This window comes from Aphis gossypii, unplaced genomic scaffold (assembly GCF_020184175.1).
Source record: "Aphis gossypii isolate Hap1 unplaced genomic scaffold, ASM2018417v2 Contig00995, whole genome shotgun sequence".
In the NCBI taxonomy this organism is placed as follows: Eukaryota; Metazoa; Arthropoda; class Insecta; order Hemiptera; family Aphididae; genus Aphis; species Aphis gossypii.
This window is the reverse complement of record NW_026083401.1, coordinates 1-13,800: the sequence shown is the minus strand read 5'-3', so window position 1 is coordinate 13,800 and position 13,800 is coordinate 1. Positions and strand designations below refer to the sequence as shown.

General features: G+C 28.6%; 2 protein-coding genes across 2 annotated transcripts; one reads left to right on the top strand and one right to left on the bottom strand.

Annotated features, from left to right (window-relative positions):
• Nucleotides 1-4,901: 4,901 nt before the first annotated feature.
• LOC126555673 (uncharacterized) lies at nucleotides 4,902-5,659 on the bottom strand. Its single transcript, XM_050210572.1, has 3 exons — nucleotides 5,415-5,659; nucleotides 5,183-5,348; nucleotides 4,902-5,018 (listed from the first exon to the last, which is right to left on the bottom strand). The coding sequence occupies exons 1-3, from the start codon at nucleotides 5,598-5,600 to the stop codon at nucleotides 4,906-4,908; spliced, it is 465 nt and encodes a 154-aa protein (XP_050066529.1). The 5' UTR covers nucleotides 5,601-5,659; the 3' UTR covers nucleotides 4,902-4,905.
• A 4,119-nt stretch (nucleotides 5,660-9,778) lies between these two features.
• On the top strand, nucleotides 9,779-12,883 carry LOC126555674 (uncharacterized; the record flags this gene model as incomplete). The annotated part of the gene is made up of 1 exon (XM_050210574.1): nucleotides 9,779-12,883. A coding segment is annotated over exon 1 (2,377 nt), but the record flags the coding sequence as incomplete, so codon positions are not given.
• Nucleotides 12,884-13,800: the final 917 nt, after the last annotated feature.

The following is a 13,800-nucleotide window of genomic DNA, read 5'->3' as shown; positions in this document are numbered from 1 at the left end:
TGATTATCCAATTTTTTTGCATCTTCAACAGATGTCTTCACAACAAACTTATCCAGATGTAATTGTGGTTTAGAACTTGTTAACTTACGCTTCAATGTATTGTTTGGTATAAGGTCTGTTGAATAATCAGAATATTCTTCAGTTTGTGTAGAAATAATTGTACTAGTTGATCCTGTTGAACTAATATGATCACCAGAGTAATTACCCAAGCTATGATTTGATTTTTCAAACACTGGTTGATGACTGTATAAGGTATCTAAAACATAATTTGTAATTTTATTTATTACTTACAGATTTCCATAAATAAAAAGTAGGTGTTTATTTAGGTAGGTACTAATTTTCAATTATATTTACTAAATACTAAATAGTATAAAATAATATTAAAGTTGCACAGAAAATATACTCAATCTACTTACTAGTTACTAGTAAGCAGTAGGATATCTGGATATAGGACCAACATTATATAAAGTACAAACTACAAGTGGACATCAAAACAAACCAATCCTTAAATAATTTTTTTTTAAAATAACTGATTGGCTGCAAAAAATAATCATTATATCTATAATTCTACAATTATTGTCACCTACATTAAAGTTTTAATTAGTTTAATTTTGTAATTCTAAAATCGAAAAACAGTTAAATTTTATTAATCTGAATTTACCTGTATAATAGTTATAATAGGTATTATAAATTGTGAACTTGTGGCCCCCGTCCCCCACAAGAAATAATAACAAAGAGTACCTACCAATAAATTAACTTTTAAATTTTTTTTTATATTGGTACTTATAGCCATTTTTTTTTTAAATATATAACCATTTAATTTAGACTTTTAAAAAATTAAAACACTTAAAATATTACATAAATAGGTATTAAGCAATCCAGGGCTTAAAATGGGAAAAAAATTCCAGGGGGGACCACCGAGTACCGACTAATGGACTAATATCTTGATATTATAGTAGATTAGATAATTGTATGTATAATGTCTAGCAACAATTCCTTGATAAAAAAAAAATAGTAACATAATATACATGTAAAAAGTATAAATCAAAATGCAAAATAAATAATAATACATACCAAAATCAGCTTGATCACATTGCCCTTCATCACTAGTGGGTACATCCTTTGCCAATGGCCCATCTTCGCTTTCAATATACCCAGCACATGTTTTTGAAATGTGGTCTTTCATCCGGATTACTTATGCCGACATCTCTACCTTGCAATTTTTACAAACAGCTCTTTTACACTTCTGCCCATTAATTTGTGTGAAATAGCTCCAAACGTTATCGCGTTTCCTTCCACCGTACGACATTTTATAACGATAAATATTTTAACAATAACGGCAGTCGGCAATAAGTTAAGACTTACACACTATTATAATTATAAACATGAGTGGAAAGTAACAAAAAAAGCAATAGAAATTAAAACAATAAACGTGGTCTGTCGTTTGTCGTCTGTGTGACTGAGTAGTGAGTTGTATTGTTGTCACTTGTCAGTAGACAGTAATTACTAGTTGAGAATATTGTTGTGTACAGTGTACTTGTAATTTGTATTAACTTCCCACTGTGCAATATTCGGTCACATAAACGTTTCAGAGATGTTTCAAATCAACTTGTAACATTGCGTTTATTGTTACTTTTACGTTGCGCCGATGTTGTGGTAACTGCCGTTGTCCAAATTTGATGACGTTTCATATGAGTTGCATTGATGTTTACATAACATATTTTGTAACATCGTACCAACATCTCTGAGATGTTATAAATAAAACGTTCTAGAAACATCTATCTTACAATTAGTAGATGTTACATAGATGTTATTAATCAACATCAATACTTAATAAAACGAGAAAAAAGTGTAAAAATAATCTGTCTGAACTGGGTTTTGAACTTGTACAACGGAGAATCATGATTTTAACTACCTAAGTGGGGAACGCCTTAACCTACCTAACCACGACTGCCTATTGGAAAATGTGTGTATAATTGTTCTATTTGGGTAATGACATTTTCACAATATTGAGTTTAGAGATGATAGTTTAAGGACTAAGCAGCGGAGGCCGGGGAGTATTATTATGTGAAAATAACACACATTTAAGTACATTACTTACCTAAAATTGTATTTTAAATAGATACAAAACATTTTCAATGCACAATATAATAGATTATGATAAAAATGTACAAAAGAAAAATACTCTCAAGTTTCAATAATATATAATATATTTATTTTATTGCATGTAAGATGTAGGTAACATAATATTATGTAGGTACCTATTTATTATAAACATAACATTTTAAATGTAGAGGACAAAACAATTTAAATATTAATGCCAATAGACAACAATTTAATAAGATAGGTAATCATACTATATAGGTATTAATGCATTACATATTATTACAATAAAAAAAAAACTAAATACTAATGTACAAATATACAAACATAAGAAGTTAAAATATTTAAGTAAGCAATAACTAATAGGTACCTACTTACCTAATTTTAATACCAGCATATTAATTTTAATTATACTTTTTATTTATCTTTACATGTTTATTTCATGGCATAATGTTATCATAATTGCTAAATTATTACCTACACTAACACAAAAACATTTATGTTTTAAATTTTTTTCATCTACACAATATATATCTGATATTTCATCAGTTTTTATTTTGTACATGCCAATTACTAAGGAAGAAATAACAGGTCCATCGCAAAATTCTTTACAATTTAGGTATTTTTTAACAAAAAATTTTATAGAATTGTCTTTAGACTTAACAATATTAACCATTAAGACTAATGCATTATCATCTAACATGAAGTATTTATCCTTTTCTTTTAATGTATCTATAGTTGTATTTGTTCTTATTAAACTATATTTTCTATAAACTGTATCAGATAATTCTAAAACTGATAGTGAATGTTGATGGATTTCTTTGCTTAAATGGGGTATCTGGGGGTAGAGATCAAACTTAGAGTTATCAGTTTTTTGCTTTTCTACAATTCTATTTAATATTTCCTGTAATGGATATTTTGTAGACTTTAAAGATTTCTTTATATATTGTAGGTAATTCTCATACCTAAATGCACTGAAACTATCAAGTGGTCCATGTATCATTGAAAACATAGGTAGGTGTATCAAACTATGAACATTGTAGGATATTAAATGTTGACCGTATAAGGTAGCATAATCAGTAACAAATTTTTTCAATAATTGAGAAGCTATATCATTGAGCGTCTGACAAGTTTCAGCACATGCTAAAATACGAACAGCAAATACTAAAAGCATAAAATGATTATAAAAAGCTTTTTTTAATTTACCTTGCAAGACAATTGCACCAGTGTACATGACAAAATTTCTCAATTCTGTTGCTTTAAAATATTCAATGTCATCAATAGACCTTGGCAACCGAGCAAATTCAGAAGGCATGTATGTTCTTAATTTTATTAACTCATTGTTTATTTGCTTTTTTTTTTCATCAACTAATCTAATGTCTTTTTTACCCCTAACCCAAAATTCTATCAATCTTTTTGTCACTCCAAGACAAACATTATGCATGTAATCAAGACATACTACTTCAGTTATATTAATTGGTAAATTCAGTAACGGACTATCCCCTTTATGATAGTCATCATCTAATTGTTTGCGAAAAGATTCATCAGTTCTTAATTTTGATTCAGTCCCAAGAAAAGATACACGGTTTTGTAAATAAGTTCCTTCCTCCACACATGATGTGCACCCAAAATAAGCATTATGACTCTTTACATTTAAAAGAAAGGATTTTGCTGGGGCATCACAAACTATATTTGATATCTCTACATTTAACAATTTTCCACATACATACAAACCATCTTTTAATACTTTTAAAATATCCAAAACAAATGGATTAAAAAATTCTTCAATCGATTGAGGTTTTTGGTAACCATGAAAAATACCAATAGGAAAAACATTAGTATGCAATTCCTTAAAATTTAAAATAGAAACTAAAATTGGCCATATTTGACTTTTGGAACTTTTTACCAAAGGTAAACCATCAATATTAATCCCTATTTTTAAATTGTTGTCAGATATGCCTACATTATTATGATATAACTCTAAAACTGGTATTAACATATTTTCAAAGCCTAAATGAATGTAAGTACCATTAGTCATATTACAAATTTCATGCATTTTAGGTGTTCTTATTAGAGTACGCACATCTTTGGGTACTTTCAATCCCTCCGACCTCATTATATTAAGGAGTGAATTACAACTATTATGTGAAATTTTATATTCTAAGACCCAATGTCTTAACTTATCCAATAAATTTGTATTACTATTCTCGGATATGTCTTCAATACATGAATTTAAAGTATTTTGGGTTACATTTAATGTTTGAATACCAGATAAGTCTTTACTCAAATTTAGAAGATTGTTATCAACCATTTCTGATGTATTGTCAAAAGTACCATGACTACTGTTGAAAATTGGTATATCAGCAATAATTGTATTGCCTATATTAACGTTTTCCATCATTTTTTGTTTTTCTACTTGGATAACACATTTTTCTTTTTCATTCTTCAAAATTCTTTTAAAGTGGCGCTTTGATATTGAGGCAATATGTTTCTTTTTTAGATTAGTTGTAGTCTAAAACAAAATGGAAATGTATAAAAAAAAAAAAATAACAATTATAGTGAAAATAACAGAAAACAAATTTTTTATTAGTTTTTTTATTATATTGAGCTGTTGTTCACATACAATTATATAAAATATACTAAATTAAATCAAAACAACTGTTTTCAATTTTACTTTTATTTAAAAAAAAAACTTTAGTTTTTAGCCTGCAGGTAATAACAACATTTTGTCTGTGACTTATTTTATTATTTAAATAAAAATTATTATTGTACAAATTATAACATAACATTGGTTGAAAATAATCAAATGTTTAGAGCTCTACTATGTCGAGTATTGGCATGTCTTAACCAATCTGATACTGTCTTGTCAAAGTCAGATTCTGTAAACAAGCTTGTTGAAACATCTTTGATGACTTCTAATGATTTTAAAATTTAAAAAGTTAAAAAATGAATTATTTATGTATTTTTACAATCAAATAATATATTTTAGACAGTTATAAAATTACTTAGTTTCAGTAATTTATGTTCATTGTTCAATAAATTATATTATTTGACCAAGTATATGTAGTGAAGTTATTACTTTTAATGATTATAATTAAATGAGAGTCTCCAATTTTTATTTCAATTTTCTGCCCACGACCTGTCCAAGAACACTTGATTCCAAATTCATTGGTGAAAACTTTAGCCAAAACTCTATTCAAATGATTTTTGGGATTAGTACCTCCAACTGACTTTAAAAATGATTCCTTTTGTTAAATAAAAAAAAAATTAATAGGTATTTATTCAAATGTAATTGTAAATGAGTATCGAACCAATTTTGAAACAAAATCTGATGAGTTCTGGATTTGATTCTCTATCAGATTGAAGCCATTTGTACTATTAATTGGGAATAGTGTTAAAAACTCAGTATCCAGATATATAGTAGAATCAGTATTCAGGTTTTTATTTTTGAGATTCGCTTCAATTCCTTCAACTTCTACCATCACACGATTAAGCATAAGATTAGTAGCAATATTTTCTCTGTATAAGTTATTCAGAACTTCAATTAATTTTGGGTTTAAATCATCAAAACCTATTAATATATCAAATAATCAAATAATAAATTACTAAATAGAAATAATACCTATAATATGATTATAAAATAATTTAATGTAATATTATTACCAGGAGTATAAGAACTTGTAGTCATGGGGAAGTGACTGGTATTTATACTAGGCTGAAAAACAATAATTTATGTTACATAATTATAAAGGATATTATTAACCCATAATAGACCAAGATATTTAGTATATAAACATTAATACCTATGTTAATAAATAGTAAGTAATAAATTCTATTAAATTGAAGTTAAAATACCTATAGATATGTAACTTGATAGTCTAAATAATTTATCAATTATCATTAGTTAAAATCAAATATTATATTGTATCTAAAATCTAAATAACTACATAAGTAAATATCTAGTTGAAATATCAATATTTAATTAAAAATGTATTCCAGAACAACAACATTTTAATAAGAACCTATAATAATTACCTGTAATTCCGAAACAGTAGTGTTTGAATGGGTCGAATTTGATGTCGTTGCCTCTGCATTTTCAGAATAATCATCTATTTGTGTGAGAATATTTGATGATAGTATTGGTGGTAGCATATTATATACAGAAGATATAGATGAGCATGTGTTTACTGTTTGTAAGTCAACACATGGACTTTTAGACTTTTCCACAATATAGAAACCACTATTGTCTAAACATTATGTATGACATGGACAGTTAAAAAAAAATAGCTTAATCATAAATTCACTAAAATAATAATTATAATATGAAAATTAATTTACCTTCATTATCACTCTCATCTGAGTCACTGCTATCGTTGCTTTTGTTTTGTTTTTTTTTTGTAACATCCATATCTTCATTTTCTGTAGCTGACGATTCTTCAATAAATTTTTGGTGCCATGCTTTACTAAAATTATCTGAATGTATTAAGTAAAATACATTGGATTAATAAAACTTTATTAATAGTAGATATTACAGATACATAAAGTGAAGCAATAAAAAAAAAAAACAAAAAAACAATAATTTATAAATAATAATAATAATAATATAAGGTAATGATAATATTTAAAACAGTCAACATTATGAAGTAATTATTTACATTTTACACATAGGCACATAAGATATACTTTTGATACCTCAATAAAATACTAGGTATAGGTATTAACTATACTAGTACACTACCTACTTTACTAAAAAAAACTAACAAAATGAAATTAAAATAAGTAAGGCCTAATTACAAATAATTAGGTCAGCACCTATATTTAGTAACTAGTAATAGTATGAATTATTTTTAATAAGAGTGCAATAAATAATAAGTAGATATAATGAATACCTAGTTGAAACGAGTACTTGTCTTAATGTGCATAAGTTCTTTTAACATTTTATTATAAAAATGTGTCTCTAGTGATGCTCATGTACTTACATGCATGGGCGCCCCATAAGTAAAATTTTAGGGGGGGTCAAAATAAAAAATTCTCAAATGTAAAGATAATAATTATATTATGGTAATATTTATTGAGTTACAAGTTTTTAATATTTTTTGTACAGGGGGGGCAGGTGCCCCCCTTGCCCCTCCCAATGGGCGCCCATGCTTACATGTACTTGTATATTATACAACAAATAGCATGCTATCTAAAATTCTTACCAGTAGTATACATTTGCCGATCCTAGGACCGCCACCGCCACCGCCACTGCCACCGCCACCGCCACCGCCACCACCGCCACCGCCACCGCCACCCCCTCTACACACCGCTCAGCCATAGATCAGGCCGCCGCCACCGCCACCCCCTCTACACACCGCTCAGCCATAGATCAGGCCACCGCCACCGCCACCGCCACCGCCACCGCCACCCCCGCGACCTACCACTCGCCCAAGGTACCGCCACCCGTACCACCACTACTCCCCAACCAAAGATCGTGCAGTCGTCACAACACTACAACACCTCTGATCCATAATTATACGTATGTACTATATACACTACGAGCACACTAAACACACATATATTACCTTTATAATTTATATATATGCAACAGGGTGGTCAAAGATTCTGCATGGAATTGTTTATTAAGCATTACCGTTACCACTTATATATATATATATATACATAATTTTTTTTTTTTTTTTTTTGTTATCCAGCATTTCCCATACTTAAAATCCCTTCCATTTCAATATGAATTAAAATAATGATACATTACCTTATTAAATCAGTATGCACATACGTTTTTACAAAAAAAAGGTACACGAGTTATTTACAATGTATTCCTTAACAGCGATGTTTTTTTATTGGTTTATTAATACTCTGGGATTCGAACGACGTAATTCAGGAAAATGAATTTGATATACCATTTTTATTTATGCCGTAAGTTTATTGTAATTTGAATAATCATTATTATTATTTACCATATTTGTTGTTTAGTTTTAATATACAACCATTACCACAAGTTAGACCTCCACCAACGGATTTGAATGAAGTTTTCAGGATGATAGATGAAATAATGTAAGTTTAATATTATAATGAATAATATTGTTATTTTCTAACATTAAAAATATTAGTTATAGTAGTGACGAAAACGACGAAGAAATGTCTGAAATATATTCACCTGAAGTATCATCTGATGAACATTTTTAATAATGTAAATAGATATATGTAAATAGATCAATAAACAATGTCAATAGTTTTTTTTTTTAATTATTATGAATTTTTATTTTACAAGTATATATTAGGTACAATATTCAATACAAACTTCTAACAGCATTTTGTCATCTTCTACAAAGTCTTCGCCCCAAATATTTTTCTATTGCTTCAAGACATACATCGTTGGTTTCTTCACCGCCCCAAAAGTCGACTTGATTGGTTTATCTATAATAGTAAATATTTTTATACAAAATGAATAAAACAATAATAAAATGAACATACCAATTGTTCGGTGTTGATGAACACAATCTTCAGATATATGGTTAACATCGTTCCTAGTCTATAACAGCATAATATAACGTCGGTAAGGTAAGTGCTACAATATTAAACAATATTATGACATACTAACTTCATCTACTGAAATATTTTCTTCTGGGCTGAATAATTACTGTAATAAACCCGTCTTGGTGTATTTGATAGCTACAAAATTTATTTTTTTTTTAATTATATATATATATAATATGATATATACGTAATTAAACTGACCATTATATCCAACTCGCCATTTGCTATAAATCAATAAATCCTGTTGAAATGTCCTGTGTATTGATGGTAGATTCTTTGATGTTGTTGTACGACATTTGAAAAAAAGAAATGATAAAACGATTTTTAAAAAAGATAAAATAATTGTTTTAAGCAAGAGCGTTCAGAAATGCACTAACAGTGCACTATAGCTTAGGTATCATGTTTAAGAGAAAGAAATACATCGTCATACGAGGGGGGTATAAAATTGCTAAGACAGCATTTAAGCAAAAATCTTGGAAACGTTGAATTTTGAAATGTGTACAAAAATTATTATTATTTGGCTTGATCATTGTTAAATGCGGTAGTAACGATTTGACAGTCATTGTCTCAGGTTAGCTATCTCTTTATCTGTATATTTTGTTCATATTCAAAATGTTTAAGTGCGAACAGTGTGAATATACTTTTTCGCGGAAAGACATTTTCACCAGGCATTTAAAGCGGCATAATAAAATTGAGCAATTTAATTGTATTATTTGTGGCAATTTATTTTGCAGAAAGGACGCTCTCAGAAGACATGAGAAAAGTATTCATGGTGAGTAAATTTCATAGTCATACAATAGAATATTAGGATTCTATAGATGAAAATTATTGTTTTTATCATTATACAAAGATAAGATTAGTACGTACATGATATATTCAATACCGCGGATCCGATGAACATGTAGCTGTCAGTTTTGTTTACATTATTTGACCGGTGTACCGTGACAGTCGTCATCAACGGATGATAATCTTTTTTTTTTTTTTACTTATATACGGTATCCGATTACTTGTTTGATAATCAATGCAATCTGTGCGTTTTAGGGGTTTTAGTATATACAACTATACGTACATGCTTGTAGTATAAAAACAATATAACGCATTTAATTCGAGTTTGAAATAATAAAATATTGTTCCATTTTAGGTTTGTTAAACAGTAATGCACATCCAGTTACACGTACAGCGGCAATTGCAAGTAAGAATTATATACATCTATGTATTATATTTTATATATTATGATATCACTTTTATAGATATCGATGGTGTAGCAGTATTGGATACGGTTGCAAAAAGTGGATTGCGTGAAAGTATGTATTTATATAGTAAATATATCATGTTTAATTAAAAATTTTATTATAGGTGATAACAACGCGTTTGATGATAATTTAATGTATGAAGACAGTAGTGATGGCTATTGTATTGATGTGTTGGATAAGGTCGAACATAATGAAATGTGTAAAAGTATGTTATATTAAATATGTATATCTTGAATCACCAATTTATTTATTTTTTTTTTTTTTTTTTTTTTTTAGGCAATAACAATATTACATTTGAAGACGACAATGATTGTTATTGTATTGATGTATTAGATAAAGCGGAATATAATGGATTATGCAAAAGTATTATATATTTATATAATATCATAAATATATATTGATTTTATTTATTTTTTTTTTAGCTGATAATGATGAAATGATTGAAATAGCCCCAAATATTTTAGTCGAGAATAAACAAGCTGAATGTTCAAAACAAAGTACATATACATATATAATATGAATAGATCTTTTTTTTTTTTTTATAAAACTTATAAATTATTTAGGTAAACGTGTACATAACGAAAATTCAAATGGAGTCGCTAAAAAGAAACGTATGGAAACGATTACATCATCGACATTTGTTGAAACAAAGTCAGCGTTTGACGGATTGTGCAAAGAATATTTTAAAAAAAACCCTGATTGTATTAAAAAAGTTAGAGATTTTTTAGACAATTCAAAGCCAGAGATATATGCTATACTAATCAATTCAATTAAAAACTCTCCTGTAAAGTATAATATTAAATTAGAGGCCACATATATTATACCTAATACAGATACGAAAGAAAATAGAGCATTTAAAACAAGATCAAGATCATTATTTCAATCAGACGATGTCAACAATGTTTTAGAATCAGATTTTATTGAGATCTTACAAGAACAAGAAGATATGGAACTTAAGGGCAGTGGCTTTTCATTAGAGAGTATAGACGGTATTATATTAAACGTAAATGTATATAAACCATTAGGAGGTTCGTCTTATATACCACTTCCGGCATTTATAGAGAGGAAAAAGGCAACAATTAACGTTTTAAACTTTGACGAAAAATGCTTTAAATATAGCATTTTAGCCAAACTAGTAAATCCTGTTCATGCTGAAAGAATAGGATCTAATTATGTTGAAGTAGAGAACAGGTATAATTTTAAAAATGTAAATTTCCCGGCTTCATTAAACGATGTTGTAAAATTTGAAAAAACAAATAAAGTTTCAGTTAATATATATAGTTTAAAAAACGGAGAGCTCAAATATAAAAATAACGTAAAAAAAAAAAATTCAAAAAGAATAAATTATACCACAACAAAACCTGAACAAACTATAGTTTATCCAGTAAAAGTATGCGAGGAAGAACTTGATGATCATCATGATTTATTATTATTTGGCGATGGGACGGGAAAACAGCATTATTGTCGTATAACAAATTTAGCAAAGTTAATCGGAGCGCAACTAACAAAAAACGGACACGCTATGTCATTATGTAAACGGTGTTTTAAGACCTACTTTGGTGTTAACCGTTGCGGGGTTACCGCAGAACAACGCCTTAATAACCACAAATTAAATTGTAATAAAAATAAGCCACTAATACCATTATTACCACGTCCTAATACGTACATGAAGTTTGAAAATTGGGAACGTACACGCAAACATCCATTTTCAATTTATGCAGACTTTGAATCAATATTAGAAAAAAATAGTAATAATGATTCAAATAATACAAACATTATTCACCATCATGATGTCATGAGTTATTGCTATTATGTCAAGCCGAGTGATGATATACCAAAAGAATTGTTAGACAAATATGATATAGAGATGGGACCAGTTGTGTTCAGAGGAGATTCGAGTTTTAACAGAGGTGATGTTGCAAAGAAATTTATGGAAGAAATTGTTAAAGTTGCCCTTAAAATAGAAAAAATATTTAACGTCAATGTGCCGATTGTAATGACTGATGAAAATAAAAAAAATCATCAAAATGTCGTCGCTCAAGGATCATGTCCATTATGTAAATCGAAATTTATCAAAACTCAAAATAATGCTGTTAAAGATCATGATCATTTGACTGGAAAGTACAGAGGGACTGTATGCAGTAAATGTAATTTATTAATGGAAAAGCCTAGTTTCGTTCCAATTTTTTTTCATAACCTTTCCGGTTATGATTCACATTTTATTGTCACGCAGCTAGGTTTTAATACAAAATCGATTACCGTTATACCAAATACCGAAGAGAAATTAATATCCTTTACAAAATACATATCAAATACTTTTCAAATTCGTTTTGTTGACACTTTTCGTTTTATGTCAACTAGTTTGGAGAAACTGGTAAATAATTTAGCTAAAGGAGATACATTAAAATTTAGAGATACCAGAAGAGTGTTTAATAATAATGATATTGAACTGGTAACCAGGAAAGGTGTATATTGTTATGAGTATACGGATAGTTGGGAGAAATTAAGTGAAACGGCACTACCATCAAAAGAACACTTTTACAGTACATTACACGAATCGCATATTGACGATGCAGATTATGAACATGCAATACGGGTATGGGAACACTTTAATTTAAAAACCCTTGGTGAATACAGTGACTTGTATATCAAAGTTGATGTGATGCTTCTCTGCGATGTTTTCGAAAACTTTCGAGACTTATGTTTGGTTACGTATGGTTTGGATCCTAATTACTATTATACTGCACCTGGGATGTCGTTTGACTGTTGTTTGAAGATAACTGAAGTACAGTTAGAACTTTTGTCGGATTATGATCAATTATTAATGACTGAAGCCGCAATTCGAGGGGGTCTCACACAAGCAAGTATGCGATATGCTCAGGCGAACAACAACAAGGTTCCCGATTATGACTCCACAAAGCCAGATTCGTGGATTGCATACCTGGACGCAACAAATCTGTTTGTACTGTTTTTTTTTTTTTTTTTTTACATAAAACATTGTTATAACATTGTTTTTTTTTTTTTTTTTTTTTAGCTACGGTTGGGCTATGAGTAAATATATGCCAAAGGACGGATTTTCATGGTATGAGGGCAATCTAGATGTTGAAAATATTTTAAAATTGTTGGAAAGTTCAAACGAAAAATCAAACATTGGATTCTCGTTAGAAGTTGACATATTATATCCTCAATCGTTGCATGACGAGCATAACGAGTTACCGTATCTTCCAGAGAGGATGGTTCCCCCTGGATCAAAAATAAAAAAACTCATTGCCAATTTACAACATAAAAAAAAATATGTTGTTCATTATATGGCATTGAAACAAGCTCTCAAAGCGGGATTAATACTGGAAAAGGTAATAATTGTTTACAGTTATTTATTATTAAAAATTGTTTGAATTAATTTTTTTTGTTTAGGTGCATCGAGTTTTAAAATTTAATCAATCACCATGGCTTCAAAAATATATTGAGTTGAATACTAAAATGAGAATGAACGCATTAAATGATTTTGAGAGAGATTTTTTTAAATTAATGAACAATGCAGTATTTGGTATGTTTTTTTTTTTTTTTTTTTTTTTTTTTTTTATCATACCTTTTTCTTAAATTTGTCTTAACTTTACAGGGAAGACTATGGAAAATGTAAGAAATAGATTAAAAATGAAACTCGTTTCGGATGAAAAAACGTGTTCTAAGTTAATTAACCGAAATACGTTTAAGGACATTACAATTTATAACGAAAACCTAGCGGTAATACATTTGGATATAGATGAATTGAAATTTGATAAACCAATATACGTAGGGATGGCGATTTTGGATATATCAAAGACATTAATTTATGATTTTCATTATAACTCTATGGTTAAAAGTTATAGTTCAAATATTCAACTGATGTATACGGATACAGGTACAT

What these genes read in the sequence shown, in the direction of transcription:
- LOC126555673 (XM_050210572.1), bottom strand. Translation starts at nt 5,600, where the DNA reads ATGCTTAATCGTGTGATGGTAGAAGTTGAAGGAATTGAAGCGAATCTC. An exon ending in CAGATTTTGTTTCAAAATTG is followed by an intron (nt 5,349 to 5,414) that starts GTTCGATACTCA and finishes ATTTAACAAAAG; the next exon opens with GAATCATTTTTAAAGTCAGT. An exon ending in TTTAATTATAATCATTAAAA is followed by an intron (nt 5,019 to 5,182) that starts GTAATAACTTCA and finishes TAAAATCATTAG; the next exon opens with AAGTCATCAAAGATGTTTCA.